Source organism: Doryrhamphus excisus, linkage group LG6 (genome assembly GCF_037039965.1).
Source record: "Doryrhamphus excisus strain RoL-2023G ecotype Guam linkage group LG6, RoL_Dexc_Guam_v1.1, whole genome shotgun sequence".
Lineage (NCBI taxonomy): Eukaryota > Metazoa > Chordata > Actinopteri > Syngnathiformes > Syngnathidae > Doryrhamphus > Doryrhamphus excisus.
In genome coordinates, this window is record NC_136362.1 from 1982501 (window position 1) to 2004486 (window position 21986).

The 21986-nt window shown below is 38.0% G+C and overlaps 1 protein-coding gene across 4 annotated transcripts in view; it reads left to right on the top strand.

Moving 5' to 3' along the window:
* Window positions 1–21986, top strand: part of fanca (FA complementation group A) — a 38604-nt gene that overhangs the window by 8099 nt on the left and 8519 nt on the right. For all 4 annotated transcript variants that reach the window (XM_078791110.1, XM_078791109.1, XM_078791107.1 and 1 more), the window contains exons 4-27: window positions 19–158; window positions 1416–1511; window positions 1590–1663; window positions 3351–3460; window positions 3573–3668; window positions 3904–3967; window positions 4437–4549; window positions 4615–4691; window positions 5889–6030; window positions 6315–6448; window positions 8197–8307; window positions 8985–9080; window positions 9147–9209; window positions 9293–9369; window positions 11685–11745; window positions 12676–12725; window positions 13604–13674; window positions 17051–17149; window positions 17234–17367; window positions 17448–17518; window positions 18201–18300; window positions 19382–19560; window positions 19636–19729; window positions 19863–20048. In XM_078791110.1, the coding sequence (XP_078647236.1) occupies window positions 99–158; window positions 1416–1511; window positions 1590–1663; window positions 3351–3460; window positions 3573–3668; window positions 3904–3967; window positions 4437–4549; window positions 4615–4691; window positions 5889–6030; window positions 6315–6448; window positions 8197–8307; window positions 8985–9080; window positions 9147–9209; window positions 9293–9369; window positions 11685–11745; window positions 12676–12725; window positions 13604–13674; window positions 17051–17149; window positions 17234–17367; window positions 17448–17518; window positions 18201–18300; window positions 19382–19560; window positions 19636–19729; window positions 19863–20048 (2358 nt within the window). In that variant the 5' untranslated portion in view covers window positions 19–98. The remainder of the gene's footprint in view (window positions 1–18; window positions 159–1415; window positions 1512–1589; window positions 1664–3350; window positions 3461–3572; window positions 3669–3903; window positions 3968–4436; window positions 4550–4614; window positions 4692–5888; window positions 6031–6314; window positions 6449–8196; window positions 8308–8984; window positions 9081–9146; window positions 9210–9292; window positions 9370–11684; window positions 11746–12675; window positions 12726–13603; window positions 13675–17050; window positions 17150–17233; window positions 17368–17447; window positions 17519–18200; window positions 18301–19381; window positions 19561–19635; window positions 19730–19862; window positions 20049–21986) is intronic.

A 21986-nucleotide genomic window follows, 5' to 3' on the forward strand; every position in this document is an offset into this window, starting at 1 on the left:
TGTGTTTTCCCTTGGCAGCGTTTGGGCTGAGACGGCAAGCCCAGCAGCTGGCCGTCCCGTTGGCAACTCTGTCAGTGAAGGTGGTCCTGGAGAGGCTGATGGAGATCTCTGGAAGTGAGGAGGACAAGGGGAGGGAGATCCTCAGCCACTCTCAGAGGGTGAGTGTGTTCTTTTGTTATTGCATGTGAAGGAGTGATCCTCTTTTTTCAATAGCACGTCTTTAATCTTATTTATTTTGGCCCAACACATCTATTGTGCTTTGTGGACTTCCTGTTGCCAGAATTGGTGATAAAGCTGGCGAAATGTGGCTAAATGTCCTTCCAGAGCGTGACTGGAAGCTAGCATGGTTAGCTTGTGAGGTTGTGATGAGTATATTTCACCAGGTTGAGTTTTAGGGCTTTAATGTAACAAAGGTGGCCACGTGGAAGTGCTGACCCAAAATTTTCGCCATTCGCCACATTCTCTACACACTGGAACACACTTCCGTGACCGTCCTTCAAAATAAGAGCGCTGTTTGCCCCATGTCTGCGTAAACAAAACATTCATTCATTTTCTACCGCTTTTTCCTCACGAGGGTCGCTGGAGCCTATCCCAGCCGGCGGGGTCCACCCTGGACTGGTGGCCAGCCAATCACAGGGCACATATAGACAAACAACCATTCACACTCACATTCATACCTATGGACAATTTGGAGTCGCTAATTAACCTAGCATGTTTTTTTTTTTGGAATGTGGGAGGAATACTGGAGTACCCGGAGAAAACCCACGCATGCATGGGGAGAACATGCAAACTCCACACAGAGATGGCCGAGGGTGGAATTGAACACGGGTCTCCTAGCTGTGAGGCCTTCGTGCTAACCACTCGACCACCGTGCCGCCGTAAACAAAACATTCATTCATTGAATTTCATTCGGAGAAAGCCCACGCATGCACGGGGAGAACATGCAAACTCCACACAGAGATGGCCGAGGGTGGAATTGAACATGGGTATCCTAGCTGTGAGGCCTTCGTACTAACCACTCGACACCGTGCAGCAATAAATAATAAAAATATGAAAAAATTAATAGTAGAGCCGCTGCTCCTTCACATGGAGAGGAGCCAGTTGAGGGGGGGGGGCATCGGGACATGCCCCCCAGACACCCCCATGGTGTGGTGTTGCAGGCATTCCCAGCCGGGAGAGTCCGGGCTGGAGGGATTATGTCTTGCAAGCTGGCCTGGGAACACCTTGGTGTCCTCCAGATGGAACTGGAGGTGACCGGGAACGCCAGGTCTTGGCTGCCCCCCCTGACCCGGACCCGGATACACAGAAGAAAATGTTCCGCCCAGTTCCCACATACATGTACTTCCCAGCAGTACCACTGCAGAAACAGTATTCCTCCAAGAAAGGAAGCATTCACGTGTGACTGATGTGTACAGGTCCAGCTGCGTGCCCTCCTGGAGTCCAGCAGAGACCTCCTGGCACGTGGATGCCTCTGCCCCAAGCTGCTGTGGCAGGAGTACAGGAAGTATAACGTGTGTCTTTTATGGTTTCAAACTCCAGTCTATGAAGCAGCCGTGGCAAAAAAAATGACGTGTATGATGTCATTTCAGAAACTACCCAGGCTGGATGTGGTCTTCCATCTTCACTTTCACCAAATACTCAAGTTCCAGGATCTGATAAAGAGGTGGGAAATGCTTATATTGCACCGCTGTGGGCATTTTTCCCAGTCGGGGAAAATGTCAAATATTGAACTTGTAATGCTAATACACCTAAGACCCGACACGGCCAGACCAAGTAAAAGTTAAGACAACATGATGGTAATGGTTATGGTTTTATTTCATTTGAACATGCATCAGATTACAATTGAGTGCATCCCATAATCAGTTCCCAGTTCCACATGTCCAAAAGGAGTAGGAAGAAGCAAAGCTTATTAAATCCTACCCCCTCCATCTGGCACTTTTACAATCAGTAACTGTTACATTTGTTCACTTCCTGCTTTTCTAATATAGTTTAAGGTATTTAATTTAATTTAATAAAAAACCTTAAACTATATTAAGAAAGCAGGAAGTGAACAAATGGAACAGTTACTGATAGCGACAAATGCTACGATTAGCATTGTGCTTGTGTGTCTACCCAAGAATTTAATTTAGTTTAAATTAATTTAAAACCTTAAACTATATTAGGAAAGCAGGAAGTGAACAAATGTAACAGTTACTGATAGCTACAAATGCTATTATTAGCATAGTGCTTATGTGTCTACCCAAGAATTTAAATTAATTTAATTTAAAACCTTAAACTATATTAGGAAAGCAGGAAGTGAACAAATGGAACAGTCACTGATAGCTACAAATGCTATTATTAGCATAGTGTTTGTGTGTCTACCCAAGAATTTAATTTAGTTTAATTTAATTTAAAACCTTAAACTATATTAGGAAAGCAGGAAGTGAACAAATGTAACAGTTACTGATAGCTACAAATGCTATTATTAGCATAGTGCTTATGTGTCTACCCAAGAATTTAATTTAAAACCTTAAACTATATTAGGAAAGCAGGAAGTGAACAAATGGAACAGTCACTGATAGCTACAAATGCTATTATTAGCATAGTGTTTGTGTGTCTACCCAAGAATTTAATTTTGTTTAATTTAATTTAAAACCTTAAACTATATTAGGAAAGCAGGAAGTGAACAAATGTAACAGTTACTGATAGCTACAAATGCTATTATTAGCATAGTGCTTACGTGTCTACCCAAGAATTTCATTTAATTTAATTTAAAACCTTAAACTATATTAGGAAAGCAGGAAGTGAACAAATGTAACAGTTACTGATAGCTACAAATGCTGCTATTAGCATAGTGCTTATGTGTCTACCCAATAATTTAATTAAGTTTAATTTAATCGCAATTAATTTAATTTAATCACATTAAATTAAATTCTTGGGTAGACACATAAGCACTATGCTAATAGCAGCATTTGTAGCTATCAGTAACTGTTACATTTGTTCACTTCCTGCTTTCCTAATATAGTTTAAGGTTTTAAATTAAACTAAATTTTTGGGTAGACACATAAGCACTATGCTAACAGTAGCATTTGTAGCTGTTTTCACGGGTAGACACTAATATGAACACTTAGCACTATTGTGCTAGGTGTTAGCATGCCGGCATTTGTAGCCATTTTTATGGGTAGGCACTACTATGCTAGGTGTTAGCATGTTACTATTGCGGGGTCCGACGCTCCTAACAGATCATCGCTGTATCACCAGTGGAACCTCGTATCATTTTTTTTTAGGATTTTGAAAGTGGGAATGCAGATGTGGAGTGTGGAGGTGTGTTTGCATACGGAGGTCGCTACCAGTGTCATGCCTTGTTTCAGTGATGACGGCGTGACGCAGTGGTTGGTGCCACAGTTGAAGGCCCTGTGCAGTTGGACACCCCCACAGGAAGATGAAGAAAGCACCCACGCTCAGCACAAGGTCTTGTCAGGTAAGAAGACTTAGTTTTTCATGTTTTGGATTGAACAGTGAGGCTCCACCATGTTTGTAGTGTCACCATGACAACGACTACAGTGCATTTAGTGAATAGTTTTTTTGTGTAGGTATCGTTGGTTTGTTGGTCAGCATTGGCTTCCAGTCCAGTTCTGAGCCAGCAGCGATGGAGAAATGCAGCTCAGCACTCGATGCCATGCTGTTCTGTGAGTAAATACATCTTATGTCACTTAGTTTTTAGTCCTGACCTCCGCCAAGCTCAACCCAAAGTGCAACTTGACGTTATCTTTTTGCCGTCTTCAAAATAACTTGAAAAGTTCTCAATGGATTTTGATGACATTTTTTAAGATTGTTAGAAATTGGATTGCTGCACAGTGGATGAGTGGTTATAGCATGTAGGCCACACATTCAGGAGAGCTGAATGCTGTTGTTGTCATTCAGGGCTTCTGGATGCTGCTGATGTGACTTCAACACAGACGTTGGCTCCAAGCGCTACAAGTCGATGGTACTTTGTTTGACTTTCATGTTTGTCAAAAATGACCCGGTCAGGTTGTTTTCTTGAAATATCTTCATAATGAATTTTTTTTATCATTTCATATTCCATGTATATTCCTCAAAAAACATGTTTTTCATATCATGCCATTCACATTTTAACTTATTTTTTTATACATTTTAAGAAATTTTAGTTCTTGTGTTACTACCCGAACCTTCCATAAGTGGGTCAAAAATGACCCGGTCAGGTTTTTTTCTTGAAATATCTTCATAATGACAATTTTTTATCATTTCATATTCCATGTATATTCCTCAAAAAACATGTTTTTGATATCATGCCATTCACATTTTTAACTTATTTTTATACATTTTAAGAAATTTTAGGTTTTGTGTTACTACCCCAACCTTCCATAAGTGGGTCAAAAATGACCCGGATCTGGAAGTGTTGTCATGGCAACCAACGTATGCTGCGTTTGTTTTAGGTGTCAGCTGTTGAACATCTTGCCGTGTCAACTCTCAGCATCCCCGGACGCCATTCGGGGCTTCTTCACGCATTCGCTGACCCAGACGCTGACGTATAAGCCCCAGCTGACTGGTACATCCACGCTACGCCATCTTTACTTTGCCTTTCACAGTATCGATCACGGTCTTTGTCCCCAGTGTCGGATGCTGTTAGTTTACAGAACAAGTGGACCTTTGCAAAAACCACTCCGTTGCTCACCTCTCTCTTCCACAAGGTAATCCAGCCTCCTTGTAGTTCTTGTAGTGGGTGCATTAGCATCTTAGCCTTCCATGTCACAGCTTTTAGCAGGACTAGAAATAGTAAAAATAGGAAGAGGAATAAGAAGGATAAATATGTTATTTTGCCCTTGATGGAAATTTTGGGAAAAACATCTTTTATTACAGTCCAATCCACTTTATTTATATAGCACATTTTATAAACATTTTCCATGGTGCTGCACAGACTAGTAAAATAAAAAGTAAAAATAATATACAAAAAAAATACAAAAAATAATAAAATAAAGGTACAAATTGAATTTAATCCAAAACTAATATTACTAGTTTAAACTAAATTAATATTCATTAAATATTAATAATTAATTCCAATTAATAAATTAATATTATTTAAACTAAACTAATATTAAAAACAAGAAGAAAAGCAATAAAAGTATAAATAAAGACTAGTAAAATAAAAATTAAAAATAAAATAAAAAAAAATTATATAAAAAAATAATAAAAAAATAGTAAAATAAAATAAAGGTACACATTGAATTTAATCCAAAACTAATATTACTAGATTAAACTAAAGTAATATTAATTAAATATTAATAATTAATTATAATTAATAAATTAATATTATATAAACTAATATTAAAAACAAGAGGCAAAGCAATTAAAGTATAAAAAATAAATAAATAAATAAATAAAAAGAAAGAACAACTAAACTAAAGTGTAATGATGACTATAGGGGTGTTATTTTATGTCTACAGGGCTCTAATCATGATGAAAAGCATATTTAGAATGTGGTAAACACATGTGTCTTATATGTAGGTATATACCGATTTGCCACAACAACACACAACTAAACTAAAATAAACTAAACTAAATTCACTGTGAGCATCTACCCCCCCCCCCCCCAACCCACTAGCACCAGAACACATTTACTGAACACACGCGAGCACTACTTTTGTTTTATTTGTGTATTCCTGAAATATTTGGTGTGTAAAGATGACTATAGGGGTGTTATTTCATGTCTACAGGGCTCTAATCATGATGAAAAGCATATTTACCACATTATATGTAGGTCTATACCGATATTGTCCACCTCTCAGTCTACTATACCGATATCAGCTGATACCCATGTGGATGTCATGGTTATGTGCGTTATGTTGACTTCTGTAAAAATCACGGCTTCTTGGTGTATTTGGCGAAAGTTGTCGGTGATCTTCAGCGTCGAGCACCTGCTGCACCACCTGCAGAAGGTGCTGGAGAGCCACGAGGTCAACTGGAAACACGTCCTGTGCTTCCTGTCCACTCTGATGGTGTACAGCCCCGCTGCACGGCCCGCCCTCACAGGTACCGTAGCCATAACACACCTTTCCTGTGTATAAACCTGTGTACACCTTTTCTAATAATAAATTATTATTTTATTTTTTGATTATTATTTTTTTATTATTTTTTTATTATTTTTTTATTATTTTATTTTTATTTTCATTTTATTTTTTTATTATTTTTTATTAATTTTATTATTAATAAAATAATTTTATTATAATTAAAAAATAAAAAAAATAAAAAAACTCTTTCTTTGAAAGACCTCTCTCATCCTTTGCATTAATTCGGTCTTATTTTGCCTCACTCAGAACTCCTGTCCCGATTGCTGACTTGTGCCTTTGAAGGCTACGACTTGGAGAGCCTGATCACCGCCTTCCTGTTGGCGAGGCAGGGGGCCCTGCAGGGACCCGCCATCTTCCCCTCCTACAGCCACTGGTTCCAGGTTCGGTTGCGTCCATCTCATCCTCACGCGTCTTACTGACGATCTCAGTTAACCATGTACCATCATGGAAAAGTAAGATATGTAAATGGTGGATATAGGGGTGTTATTTCATGTTTACAAGGCTCTAATGTTAACACATGCCTTTAGAAGGTCAAACTTTTGTAAAAATTATTATGGCTTGTTTTCTCTAATTTTTACTATATTGGGTCATATGAGTGTAAAGGTGACTATAGGGGTGTTATTTCATGTTTACAGGGCTCTAATGTTAAAATTTGGCTTTAGAAGGTCAAACTTTTATAAAAATTATTATGGCTTATTTTCTCTAATTTTTACTATTTTGGGTTATATGAGTGTAAAGGTGACTATAGGGGTGTTATTTCATGTTTACAGGGCTCTAATATTAAAACGTGTCTTCAGAAGGTCAAACTTTTCTAAAAAATTATTATGGTTTATTTTTACTATATTGGGTTATATGAGCATAAAGGTGACTATAGGGGTGTTATTTCATGTTTACAGGGCTCTAATGTTAAAATTTGGCTTTAGAAGGTCAAACTTTTATAAAAATTATTATGGCTTATTTTCTCTAATTTTTATTATATTGGGTTATATGAGTGTAAAGGTGACTATAGGGGTGTTATTTCATGTTTACAGGGCTCTAATATTAAAACGTGTCTTTAGAAGGTCAAACTTTTCTAAAAAATTATTATGGTTTATTTTTACTATATTGGGTTATATGAGCAAAAAGGTGACTATAGGGGTGTTATTTCATGTTTACAGGGCTCTAATGTTAAAATTTGGCTTTAGAAGGTCAAACTTTTATAAAAATTATTATGGCTTATTTTCTCTAATTTTTACTATATTGGGTTATATGAGTGTAAAGGTGACTATAGGGGTGTTATTTCATGTTTACAGGGCTCTAATATTAAAACGTGTCTTTAGAAGGTCAAACTTTTATAAAAAATTATTATGGTTTATTTTTACTATATTGGGTTATATGAGCATAAAGGTGACTATAGGGGTGTTATTTCATGTTTACAGGGCTCTAATGTTAAAATTTGGCTTTAGAAGGTCAAACTTTTATAAAAATTATTATGGCTTATTTTCTCAAATTTTTACTATATTGGGTTATATGAGTGTAAAGGTGACTATAGGGGTGTTATTTCATGTTTACAGGGCTCTAATGTTAAAATGTGTCTTTAGAAGCTCAAACTTTTATAAAAATGATTATGGCTTATTTTTACTATATTGGGTTATATGAGCGTAAAGGTGACTATAGGGGTGTTATTTCATGTTTACAGGGCTCTAATGTTAAAATGTGTCTTTAGAAGCTCAAACTTTTATAAAAATGATTATGGCTTATTTTTACTATATTGGGTTTGAGTGTAAAGGTGACTATAGGGGTGTTATTACATGTTTAGAGGGCTCTAATGTCAAAATGTGTCTTTAGAAGATCAAACTTTTATAAAAATTATTATGGCTTATATTTACTATATTGGGTTATATGAGTGTAAAGGTGACTATAGGGGTGTTATTTCATGTTTACAGGGCTCTAATGTTAAAAAGTGTCTCTCGGGGTGTTCCCATAAGGAAGAACAGAATAACTGCAGTAGAGTTGAAAAGCGAACCTCATATTGATTATACAGTCAAAATATAGGCAGTACAGTATACTACATATCAGTACATGCGGTGCTCCCATTTGATAAAGAGCACGATGACGATGGCATCATTCCCGATTCATCTTCTTCTAGGAGTCTTTTGGAGGGGCGAGTGGCTTCCACGCCACCAGCAAGAAGTCTTTGGTCTTCTTGCTGAAGTTTCTGTCTGACTTGGTGCCCTTTGAACCCCCACAGTACCTCAAGGTAAACCTCCCCTGCTTTCACTGCTACCTTTTTTCACATACTGAAAAAGTATGTCATGTATAAAAACAAGGCTTATCAATTGATTCAAATATTTCATAAATAGTTGGTTACTAATGGAAGAAATACATAGGGCTCTTTTTCCATGGCATACCCCAGGCCGTGTTTTAGCTTGGCGGAGTGACAATTTTGTGACAAAACAGCGCTCCAAAGTTGCGCTGAAAGCTCACCATCTCCGACTTTTGTTTATTCTTGGCGCAGTTCAAGCGCATCCTGCGCAGTGGTAAATTGACTGACTGGTGCAGAGTGCACGCACGTCACCACCAAAACCTCACAGGCAGGTTTTTCAGAGTGTCGGACACATTTCAATGCAACCAGCAAGCACTACTTAATATAAGCGTCTGAACCAGCATGTACATTTTTGGATTCATTGTGCCATCACATCTAATGTCAGATCAAAGATGTCAACATAAACAAACTTTCACACAGACACCGACACAGGGCGTGACAGTACCCCCCCGCCCTTCAAAAAGAGGTCCCCTCAGGGGGCTGACGTGACAATGTCTATTTCTTTTTGTTGACAAAGAGTAACACAAAACATCTCTATTGGATTTTCTTATTAACTTGTCAAAAGTGGTCAATTCCAACAAGTTCCTTCTTGCTCCATTTTCCCCTGCTAGGTGCACATCCTCCATCCTCCATATGTACCCGGGAAATACCGCAACCTCCTCATGGACTACGTTTCCCTTGCCAAGACCAGACTGGCCGACCTGAAAGTAACACAACTACATTCACCGCCGTTGTCTTCTTCATGTCTACATCCCCAACTCTGTCTTTGGCAGGAGTCAGTGGAGGACATGGGTCTGTATGGAGATGTTTCTACTGCTGGAGTTGCACCACTTCAGGTATATGCTCTTCTTTCTGCCTTGCTTCATCGAGTCATCATGGAAAGGCTTTGTGTTTGTGATGGATGTGCATGTGATGGCAGGTTGTCCAGGATGTGGATAAGGCTCTATCTCTTTTTGAGAATACAGGGAGAATCTCTGCCACCGTCATGGAGGCCAGGTATTCTATTGCAACTACTATATGTACCTTACATATACTTTATATATATATATATATATATATATATATATATATATGTACCGTATTTTTCGGACTACAAGTCACACTTTTTTTTTCATAGATTGGCTGTTCCTGCGACTTTTATAAATGAAAAAAGTGTTGATGTTACATAAACACTGGACACCTTTTCTGTTCATGTTTATTTTTTGTATAGCTGAATAACCATTGTGTTAGCATATGTTAGCATGTTCTCTATTCTTTTATTGTTAGAACTTGCCTTCCAAGATGACGTAATGTCTGTTTTGGTTAAGTAGTTTGGAAAATAAATTACCCGCAAAAAATGCCACTTATACTCCATTGCGACTTATGTATGTTTTTTTTTCTACCTAATTATGTATTTTTGGCCTTGTGCGATTTATACTCTGGAGCGACTTATGTATGTTTTTTTTCTACCTAATCATGTATTTTTGACCTTGTGCGTTGTATACTCCAGTGCGACTTATGTATGTTTTTTTTCTACCTAATTATGCATTTTTGGCCTTGTGCGACTTATACTCCGGAGCGACTTATGTATGTTTTTTTCGACCTAATTATGCATTTTTGGCCTTGTGCGATTTATACTCTGCAGCGACTTATGTATGTTTTTTTTCTACCTAATTATGTATTTTTGGCCTTGTGCGACTTGTACTCTGGAGTGACTTATGTATGTTTCTTTCTACCTAATTGTGCATTTTTGGCCTTGTGCGACTTATACTCCAGTGTGACTTATGTATGTTTTTTTTCTACCTAATTATGCATTTTTGGCCTTGTGCAACTTATACTCCGGAGCGACTTATGCATGTTTTTTTCTACCTAATTATGCATTTTTGGCCTTGTGCGACTTATATTCTGCAGCGACTTATGTATGTTTTTTTCTACCTAATTATGCATTTTTGGCCTTGTTCGACTTATACTCCGGAGCGACTTATATATGTTTTTTTCTACCTAATTATGTATTTTTGGCCTTGTGCGACTTGTACTCTGGAGTGACTTATGTATGTTTCTTTCTACCTAATTGTGCATTTTTGGCCTTGTGTGACTTATACTCCAGTGCAACTTATGTATGTTTTTTTCGACCTAATTATGCATTATAGGCCTTGTGCGACTTATACTCCGGAACTACTTATGTATGTTTTTTTTCTACCTAATTATGCCTTTTTGGCCTTGTGCGACTTATACCCTGGAACTACTTATGTATGTTTTTTTCGACCTAATTATGCATTTTTGGCCTTGTGCGACTTATACTCCGGAGCGACTTATGTATGTTTTTTTCTACCTAATTATGCACTTTTGGCCTTGTGCGACTTATACTCCGGAACTACTTATGTATGTTTTGTTCTACCTAATGATGCATTTTTGGCCTTGTGCGACTTATACTCCGGAACTACTTATGTATGTTTTGTTCTACCTAATGATGCATTTTTGGCCTTGTGCGACTTATACTCCGGAGCGACTTATGTATGTTTTATCTACCTAATTATGTATTTTTGGCCTTGTGCGACTTGTACTCTGGAGTGACTTATGTATGTTTCTTTCTACCTAATTGTGCATTTTTGGCCTTGTGTGACTTATACTCCAGTGCAACTTATGTATGTTTTTTTCGACCTAATGATGCATTTTTGGCCTTGTGCGACTTATACTCCGGAGCGACTTATGTATGTTTTTTTTCTACCTAATGATGCATTTTTGGCCTTGTGCGACTTATACTCCGAAGCGACTTATGTATGTTTTTTCTACCTAATTATGTATTTTTGGCCTTGTGCGACTTGTACTCTGGAGTGACTTATGTATGTATGTTTCTTTCTACCTAATTGTGCATTTTTGGCCTTGTGCGACTTATACTCCGAAGCGACTTATGTATGTTTTTTCTACCTAATTATGCACTTTTGGCCTTGTGTGACTCAGGAGCGACTTATAGTCCAGCAAATACGGTATATATGTAGTAGGGGTGTTCCCATCAGGGTTTTATGCTTCCAATACCGATCCCGATAATCCATGAGTGAAATGGGCTGATACTAATACAGATCACATACATGCAGTGTAAATGTGTACATGTACTACTGTACTAAATATTATATTATATTCCATTTCATACTGAGCAGAAAATGGTGAACATCTAAGTCATTAAGACTTCTTAAAAATATTAGGATGTGCTAATGAATGATAAGATGATTAGAAGATGATAAGAAGTTCATGTTAAGGATTGTAGACGACACCACCATATATGTATATAAAAAAAGGTGTACTTTTCCTTGAAGTAGCTTGTCCTCTTCCAGTATTTTCCGTCGGTCATATTTCCTCACGCGGTTCCTTCCGACTCTGCTGAAGCCAAAAGTGGTGAGTGTCATCATCTTCATCTTCATGTCCATGCTGACGTTCTTGTTGCTTTGGTAACACCACCTGACTTTTGGGACATGACTTTTATTCTCTTATGACAACACAGTATTGTTACATCATTGCACTCATTTCACTTGATGGCACTCCTAAGACGTTTTTATTCAGAAATAATAATAATAATAATAATAATAATAAAAGCACCAGCACAGTAGAAACAGATAAAAGGTTTGCCCTAACTTATATAATCCATAATAATAATAATAAATAATCCATGAGTGAAATGGGCCTACATGATACCAATAGAGATCACATAGAAAATACAGTAAATATTTATAAAAAATATAGAACATAGTAAATGTAAATATTGACATGTACTAGTGGCTATATTAGGGCTCACCAAGGTTTGTCATGTGAGAGCTAATTTTACCAAATGAAATTTTTCCCAGCTTATTCCAAGGCAAACAAACACGATATGCTGGTTGCACCACAACATGAACAGGTTTATCCCCCTCTGCCGCGCCCCTCCAGCCACATCCGCTGCCTTCTGAAACGCAGATTCAGCCAACCCCCTCTTCCGTGCCCGGAGAGGAGATCCAATATCGGTGTAAAGGGCGGCACAAACGCTTACTCGTCACACATCATTCCGTAGTCCCACCCAGCCCCCCCCTCCCAACAAGGAAAGTTCCCCCTGCGCTAAAAGTGCTACAAAGATATACATGATATTTTTATTTTACAACCAAGAAAATTTAAAATACAGTGATTTTATTAAATACGAAATATAAAAAAAAGGCTAGGCCCGAATTTGTGTGGGGGGGGGGGGGGGCAAAATGACCCCATTACACTAAGGTGAATGACTTCTTTTATCTGACGTGTTCAGCTGCTTATTATCAATCATCAGGGAAACCAAGATGACTGCCATTTCATTTTTAGCTGCCAGTCAAAGCAGATACTCGGATGAAGTTCATCGCAGCGCTAAGACAGTGAGTACTCTGCTTTTTGGCATTTTTAGGAAGTAGCGGGGTGCTGGAGCCTATCCCAGCTGTCTTGGGGCGAGAGGCGGTCGTCCACCCTGGACTGGTCGCCAGCCAATCACAGAGCACATATAAACAAACAACCATTCACACTCACATTTATACCTATGGACAATTTGGAGTCGCTAATTAACCTAGCATGTTTTTGTTTTTTTTTTTTGGAATGTGGGAGGAAAACCGGAGAAAACTCACGCATGCACGGGTACCATTGAACTGGGTGGCACCCCTAAATAATCATGTATTGGAAAAATATTTAGTATGTGTTGTTTCTACATATATTGGAACACTTTTAGTACTTAGCCATATCAAAATTCAATAATTATGTACTGCACTTGCCATACACGTACATTAGGGTGCATCAAAAAACACAATTATTGAATAAAGTGGTGAACAGTTCAATGGTCGCCATGGAGATTTGAGGTCAGCTCAAGAACTCAGATGATTTTTTTTTTTGTTGGTATTTATACTACTATTACATATTTGTGTTTTTTTTTGTAATTTGAATGATTTGTAGTCATATTTATATGTATTTAGCGCTCATTGCCTCTACTTGTAGCTAACATTAGCTAGCTACAGTTTGCTAATGACAGTTAGCTAATAGCTGGGCCCCCTTTGATAACACTATAGAAAACGATGCTGTAGCACCCCTAAATCTATATGGATTTCCTCAAAACTTTGCATTTTATGTTCATTGAAAAAAAAAATGGAATGCCAGCCAAATTATTATGATATTATGAATTTAAAATTTCCTATTCAAATTGAATGCACCCTAATATACAGTCATACAATATATGAGGTAACATTGTTGTATTCTCTTCTTTACTCAGAGCAGAAAAGATCCCCGCTGCACAGTATTCCGCATACGTGGAGTCGTGCCAGAGGCTAAGACAGCAAGACGGTGAGTATGTTTGTTTTCTTTAATGGACGCTATACATGCATCAATTTTCTATATCATATAATATCATAATTATGGTGACAGTGTGCATTGTTTCATAACATACACATCTTTCACCTGCAATGACTATAGCAGGGGTCTCAAACTCAATTTACCTGGGGGGCCACCAGGAGCTAGGTTCTGGGTGAAGCCGGGCCGTATCAGGTTTTTAAAAAAAACAAACAAAACGCATTTATTAAAAACTGGGAAAAAAATCAATAAAAAAACTATCTTCAATGCTTTTTTTCGCTTTTTCAGTACTTTCCACACCAAAATATCTGATAAAACATTCCACTGTTCTCAAATATCTTAATTTTTATTTTTCTATACACAAAATAAGATAAAAAATAAATAAACAAATTAAGAATAAAGACAATAAATCAACCAAGCAGTAATAAATAAGTAAAATAATAATAAAGCAGCAAATAAGGAAAAAGCGTAAAATAACATGTTTACCACCTTCTAAATACACTTTTCAAACATGATTAGAGACCTCTAGACATAAAATAACACCCCTATAGTCACCTTTACACCCCTATTACCCAATATAGCAGACATAATGAGAGAAAATAAGACATAGAAAACATGTTTACCACCTAAACTGGAAGAAAATAAGACGTAGAAAATGTGTTTACCACCTAAATGTACTTTTTAAACATGATTAGAGACCTCTAGACATAAAATAACACCCCTATAGTCATCTTTACACCCCTATTACCCAATATAGCAGGCATAATGAGAGAAAATAAGACATAGAAAACATGTTTACCACCTAAATGTACATTTTAAACATGATTAGAGACCTCTCGGCCTGAAATAGCATCCCTATAGTTGCCTTTGCACTCCTATTACCCAATATAGTAGACATAATAAGAGAAAATAAGACATGGAAAATGTGTTTACCACCTAAATGTACTTTTTAAACATGATTAGAGACCTCTAGACATGAAATAACACCCCTATAGTCACCTTTACACTCCTATTACCCAATATAGCAGACATAATGAGAGAAAATGAGACATAGAAAACATGTTTGCCACCTTCTAAATACTTTTCAAACATGATTAGAGACCTCTCGACCTGAAATAGCATCCCTATAGTTGCCTTTGCACTCCTATGACCCAATATGGTAGACATAATAAGAGAAAATAAGACATAGAAAATGTGTTTACCACCTAAATGTACTTTTTAACCACGATTAGAGACCTCTAGACATGAAATAACACCCCTATAGTCACCTTTACACTCCTATTACCCAATATAGTAGACATAATGAGAGAAAATAAGACATAGAAAACATGTTTACCACCTTCTAAATACACTTTTCAAACATGATTAGAGACCTCTCGGCCTGAAATAGCATCCCTATAGTTGCCTTTGCACTCCTATGACCCAATATGGTAGACATAATAAGAGAAAATAAGACATAGAAAATGTGTTTACCACCTAAATGTACTTTTTAACCACGATTAGAGACCTCTAGACATGAAATAACACCCCTATAGTCACCTTTACACTCCTATTACCCAATATAGTAGACATAATGAGAGAAAATAAGACATAGAAAACATGTTTACCACCTTCTAAATACACTTTTCAAACATGATTAGAGACCTCTCGGCCTGAAATAGCATCCCTATAGTTGCCTTTGCACTCCTACGACCCAATATAGTAGACATAATAAGAGAAAATAAGACTTGGAAAATGTGTTTACCACCTAAATGTACTTTTTAAACATGATTAGAGACCTCTAGGCATAAAATAACACCCCTAAAGTCACCTTTACACTCATATTACCTAATATAGTAGACATAATGAGAGAAAATGAGACATGGAAAACATGTTTGCCACCTTCTAAATACACTTTTCAAACATGATTAGAGACCTCTCGGCCTGAAATAGCATCCCTATAGTTGCCTTTGCACTCCTACAACCCAATATAGTAGACATAATAAAAGAAAATAAGACATAGAAAATGTGTTTACCACCTTCTAAATACACTTTTCAAACATGATTAGAGACCCCTCGGCCTGAAATAGCATCCCTATAGTTGCCTTTACACTCCTATTACCTAATATAGTAGACATAATGAGAGAAAATAAGACATAGAAAACATGTTTACCACCTTCTAAATACACTTTTCAAACATGATTAGAGACCCCTCGGCCTGAAATAGCATCCCTATAGTTGCCTTTGCACTCCTATTACCCAATATAGCAGACATAATGAGAGAAAATAAGACATAGAAAACATGTTTACCACCTTCTAAATACACTTTTCAAACATGATTAGAGACCCCTCGGCCTGAAATAGCATCCCTATAGTTGCCTTTGCACTCCTACAACCCAATATAGTAGACATAATAAAAGAAAATAAGACATAGAAAATGTGTTTACCACCTAAATGTACTTTTTAAACATGATTAGAGACCTCTAGGCATAAAGTAACACCCCTAAAGTCACCTTTACACTCCTATTACCCAATATAGTAGACATAATGAGAAAAAATAAGACATAGAAAACATGTTTGCCACCTTCTTAATATACTTTTTTAACATGATTAGAGACCTCTAGGCCTGAAATTGCATCCCTATAGTTGCCTTTGCACTCCTATGACCCAATATAGTAGATATAATAAGAGAAAATAAGACATAGAAAATGTGTTTACCACCTAAATGTACTTTTTAAACATGATTAGAGACCTCTAGACATGAAATAACACCCCTATAGTCACCTTTACACTCCTATTACCCAATATAGTAGACATGAGAGAAAATAAGACACAGAAAACATGTTTACCACCTTATGAATACACTTTTCAAACATGATTAGAGACCTCTAGGCCTGAAATAGCATCCCTATAGTTGCCTTTGCACTCCTACAACCCAATATAGTAGCCATAATAAGAGAAATTAAGACATGGAAAATGTGTTTACCACCTAAATGTACTTTTTAAGCATGATTAGAGACCTCTAGACATAAAATAACACCCCTATAGTCACCTTTTCACTCCTATTACCCAATATAGTAGACATGAGAGAAAATAAGACACAGAAAACATGTTTACCACCTTATGAATACACTTTTCAAACATGATTAGAGACCTCTAGGCCTGAAATAGCATCCCTATAGTTGCCTTTGCACTCCTACAACCCAATATAGTAGACATAATAAAAGAAAATAAGACATAGAAAATGTGTTTACCACCTAAAAAGCGGCCCACGAGACGCTAGTTTGAGACCCCTGTACTATACCGTGAATCGACCAATGAATTCAATTCTTTGGCTCTTACACAAACATACGCTGCTGTGGGGTGACGGGCTTGAACATGTGTTCCGCAGGGAACGCCGCGTTCGAGGACGGCCGCGACCATTCGCCGCAGGTCCTAAAGGTTCAGCTGCAGGAGCTAATAGAGAACGTTGTTGATGGACACGAAGGAGGTACGCCCGTTCTGGACGCTCCTCTTCTCATGCAGTTGTTCAATCATGAGATGATTGCAACTGGATTCCATCTCTTTCTTCAAGATATGTCGGCCCAGTTGTCCAGGATCTCTCACACCTTGAGCTCCGTCTTTCCCGCTCTGCGTGACGACGGCGTGGAACAGGAAGTCATCCAACTTCAGTGCGACGCCCATGAGTTTTCAGAGCTCCACATAAATGTAATGCTAGCTTTGCTAGCTAGCGTGTCTTCATGCCTAAGTGTTGTTTCAGCATCTCCTATCTACCTCCATGTTCCCAGGTTGCCAATACGGTTCTCAGAGGGTTTTGCCAGTGCCTGTTAGATGCTTCCCGAGTGCTGTCGCCTAATAAGTGAGACATTTTTCGACTTTTGAGGAGGGTTTTGGGTTGGGATGCATCACCATATGAGAATATCAGCCCATATCAGGAATATATTATTGTATAATATATTATATTATGGCGGCACGGTGGTCGAGTGGTTAGCACGCAGACCTCACAGCGAGGAGACCAGGGTTCAATTCCACCCTCGGCCATCTCTGTGTGGAGTTTGCATGTTCTCCCCGGTGCATGCGTGGGTTTTCTCCGGGTACTCCGGTATTCCTCCCACATTCCAAAAAAAACATGCTAGGTTAATTAGCGACTCCAAATTGCCCATAGGTATGAATGCGAGTGTGAATGGTTGTTTGTCTATATGTGCCCTGTGATTGGCTGACCACCAGTCCAGGGTGTACCCCGCCTCTCGCCCGAAGACAGCTGGGATAGGCTCCGGCACCCCCGCGACCCTCATGAAAAAAGCGGTAAAAAAAATGAATGAATGAATATTATATTATTGACAAGCAGACAGCAGAGGCTGGCATCTATTGGAACAGATAGCCAGATTGTTACCAATGAATACACATGCTGCACCATTGGACACAAGTCATTTCATGATATGGCTTAAGCTTTGTAGCTTTTTATTTCCTCTTCTGTTGTTTCTTGTTCTTTCTTGCTGTATGAAGTCCAGAAATAACTTACGTCGGGAATTTCTCCCCAGACAAATGACGTGGGCGTCCAGGCTAGTCAGCGTATTGGCATGTAACACCCGGCTGCTCTCCTGCCTTCTACACAGACTGTGGGATCTTCTCCATAACCTGGTATGCCAGGACATAGAAAATGTGTTTACCACCTAAAAAATATACTTTTTAAACATGATTAGAGACCTCTAGACATGAAATAACACCCCTATAGTCACCTTTACACTCCTATTACCCAATATAGTAGACATAATAAGAGAAAATAAGACATAGAAAACATGTTTACCACCTTCTAAATACATTTTTCAAACATGATTAGAGACCCCTCGGCCTGAAATAGCATCCCTATAGTTGCCTTTGCACTCCTATGACCCAATATAGTAGACATGAGAGAAAATAAGACATAGAAAACATGTTTACCACCTTCTAAATACACTTTTCAAACATGATTAGAGACCTCTAGACATGAAATAACACCCCTATAGTCACCTTTACACTCCTATTACCCAATATAGTAGACATAATAAAATGAAATAAGACATAGAAAATGTGTTTACCACCTAAATATATATTGTAAACATGATTAGAGACCTCTAGACATGAAATAACACCCCCATAGTCACCTTTACACTCCTATTACCCAATATAGTAGACATAATGAGAGAAAATAAGACATAGAAAACATGTTTACCACCTACTAAATACACTTTTCAAACATGATTAAAGACCTCTCGGCCTGAAATGGCATCCCTATAGTTGCCTTTGCACTCCTATGACCCAATATAGTAGACATAATAAGAGAAAATAAGACATAGAAAATGTGTTTACCACCTAAATCTACTTTTTAAACATGATTGGAGACCTTTAGACATGAAATAACACCCCTATAGTCACCTTTACACTCCTATTACCCAATATAGTCGACATAATTAGAGAAAATAAGACATCGAAAACATGTTTACCACCTTCTAAATACACTTTTCAAACATGATTAGAGACCTCTAGGCCTGAAATAGCATCCCTATAGTTGCCTTTACACTCCTATTACCCAATATAGTCGACATAATTTGAGAAAATAAGACTTAGAAAATGTGTTTACCACCTTCTATAAATACACTTTTCAAACATGATTAGAGACCTTTAGGCCCGAAATAGCATCCCTATAGTTGCATCCTATACATTTTTCCTTCTGTCCTTGAAGGGGTCCTCACTGAGTGGCCCACACCTGCTGGGTCTGGCAGCTTTTGTGGTCCACCTCCATGCTGCCATGCCGCAAAGTCCTTTAGTGGGTCTGGTTTCACGGAGTCCGGTGCCCATCTCGGAGGCCCTTAGCTCAGCGCTGGTCTGCAGCACACAAAGCAACATGCTGTTTTGCGTCAGGTGAGATCATATCACAAATCATATCAATACCGTTTTTTTCCACTGTCCCTGAACCCAACCTTTGGCACTGTGCAGATTTTGTGTAGCTGCTGTGTGCTACGGGATGTGTCGAGGTGACTCGTTGACTCCGCAGTATCAAGACTTGGTTCCCAGCAGCTTTTGCAAGAAGGTAGCGGCCCTTCAATCTATTCTATTGACTTGTTTGTCTTTGTCCTGTCACCGACTGGCAACCCGTCCACTTTTATACATACAAGAAATATGGAAATATATCAACCTCACATGATATTTCTACCCATGTCTAGCTTCAGTACCTCATCCCAAGACTGCTGCCTGAAGCCAGGACTCCTCAAAGTGAAGAAGCTGAGGACACGGACAGACTTGGACTGTGGAGCGATGCCAAAGAGATCAGCAACGACTGGAAAAAGACAGCCTGGTGCCTGTGGAGACATCCTGCCTTCCGTCAACTCCAGCAGGCTCCAGAGTGTCAGGTAGGACGCAAGCTGGTGCCTTTGGGTACAATTTACCAAACCTCAGGCTTCAGCCTTTTTGTATGGACCACAAAGTCCTCCTAAGAAACACTGACAAGAAACACCGTAGCTCAGTAAAATCATTGGAGCTCCTTTGCTCCATTGGAAAGATGATGAGGTACTGGATATCACTCTATTGATTACGTGTAGCTCACTGATATATCACTGTATTGATTACTGATATGTCACTGTACATCTGATATACCACTGTGTTGATGAACAGAGGGTTTTTTCAGGCTTCTGATTGGACATACATAAGTCGCACCGGAGTATAAGTCGCACAAGGCCAAAAATACATAATTAGGTAGAAAAAAAACATACATAAGTCGCACTGGAATATAAGTTGCACAAAGCCATAATTAGGTAGAAAAAAAACATACATAAGTTACACTGGAGTATAAGTCGCACAAGGCCAAAAATACATAATTAGGTAGAAAAAAAACATACATAAGTTGCACTGGAGTATAAGTCGCACAAGGCCAAAAATGCATAATTAGGTAGAAAAAAAACATGAATAAGTCGCACTGGAGTATAAGTCGCACAGGGCCAAAAATGCATAATTAGGTAGAAAAAAACATACATAAGTTGCACCGGAGTATAAGTTGCCCAAGGCCAAAAATGCATAATTAGGTAGGAAAAAACATACATAAGTCGCACAAGGCCAAAAATGCATAATTAGGTAGAAAAAAACATACATAAGTCGCACTGGAATATAAGTTGCACAAGGCCATAATTAGGTAGAAAAAAACATACATAAGTTGCACTGGAGTGTAAGTCGCACAAGGCCAAAAATACATAATTAGGTAGAAAAAAAACATACATAAGTCGCTCCAGAGTATAAGTCGCACAAGGCCAAAATGCATAATTAGGTAGAAAAAAACATACATAAGTCGCACTGGACTATAAGTCGCACAAGGCCAAAAATGCATAATTAGGTAGAAAAAAACATACATAAGTCGCACCAGAGTATAAGTCGCACAAGGCCAAAAATGCACAATTAGGTAGAAAAAAACATACATAAGTCGCACAAGGCCAAAAATGCATAATTAGGTAGAAAAAAACATACATAAGTCGCTCCGGAATATAAGTCGCACAAGACCAAAAATACATAATTAGGGAGAAAAAACATACATAAGTCGCACTGGAATATAAGTTGCACAAGGCCATAATTAGGTAGAAAAAAACATACATAAGTTGCACTGGAGTGTAAGTCGCACAAGGCCAAAAATACATAATTAGGTAGAAAAAAACATACATAAGTTGCTCCAGAGTATAAGTCGCACAAGGCCAAAAATGCATAATTAGGTAGAAAAAAACATACATAAGTCGCACTGGAGTATAAGTCGCACAAGGACAAAAATGCACAATTAGGTAGAAAAAAAAATACATAAGTCGCACCGGAGTATAAGTCGCACAAGGCCAAAAATGCATAATTAGGTAGAAAAAAATATACATAAGTCGCACAAGGACAAAAATGCACAATTAGGTAGAAAAAAGACATACATAAGTCGCTCCAGAGTATAAGTCGCACAAGGCCAAAAATGCATAATTAGGTAGAAAAAAACATACATAAGTCGCACCGGAGTAAAAGTCGCACAAGGCCAAAAATGCATAATTAGGTAGAAAAAAATATACATAAGTCGTACAAGGCAAAAAATGCATAATTAGGTAGAAAAAAAACATACATAAGTCGCACAAGTCCAAAAATGCACAATTAGGTAGAAAAAACATACATAAGTCGCACAAGGCCAAAAATGCATAATTTGGTAGAAAAAAACATACATAAGTCGCTCCGGAGTATAAGTCGCACAAGACCAAAAATACATAATTAGGGAGAAAAAACATACATAAGTCGCACTGGAATATAAGTTGCACAAGGCCATAATTAGGTAGAAAAAA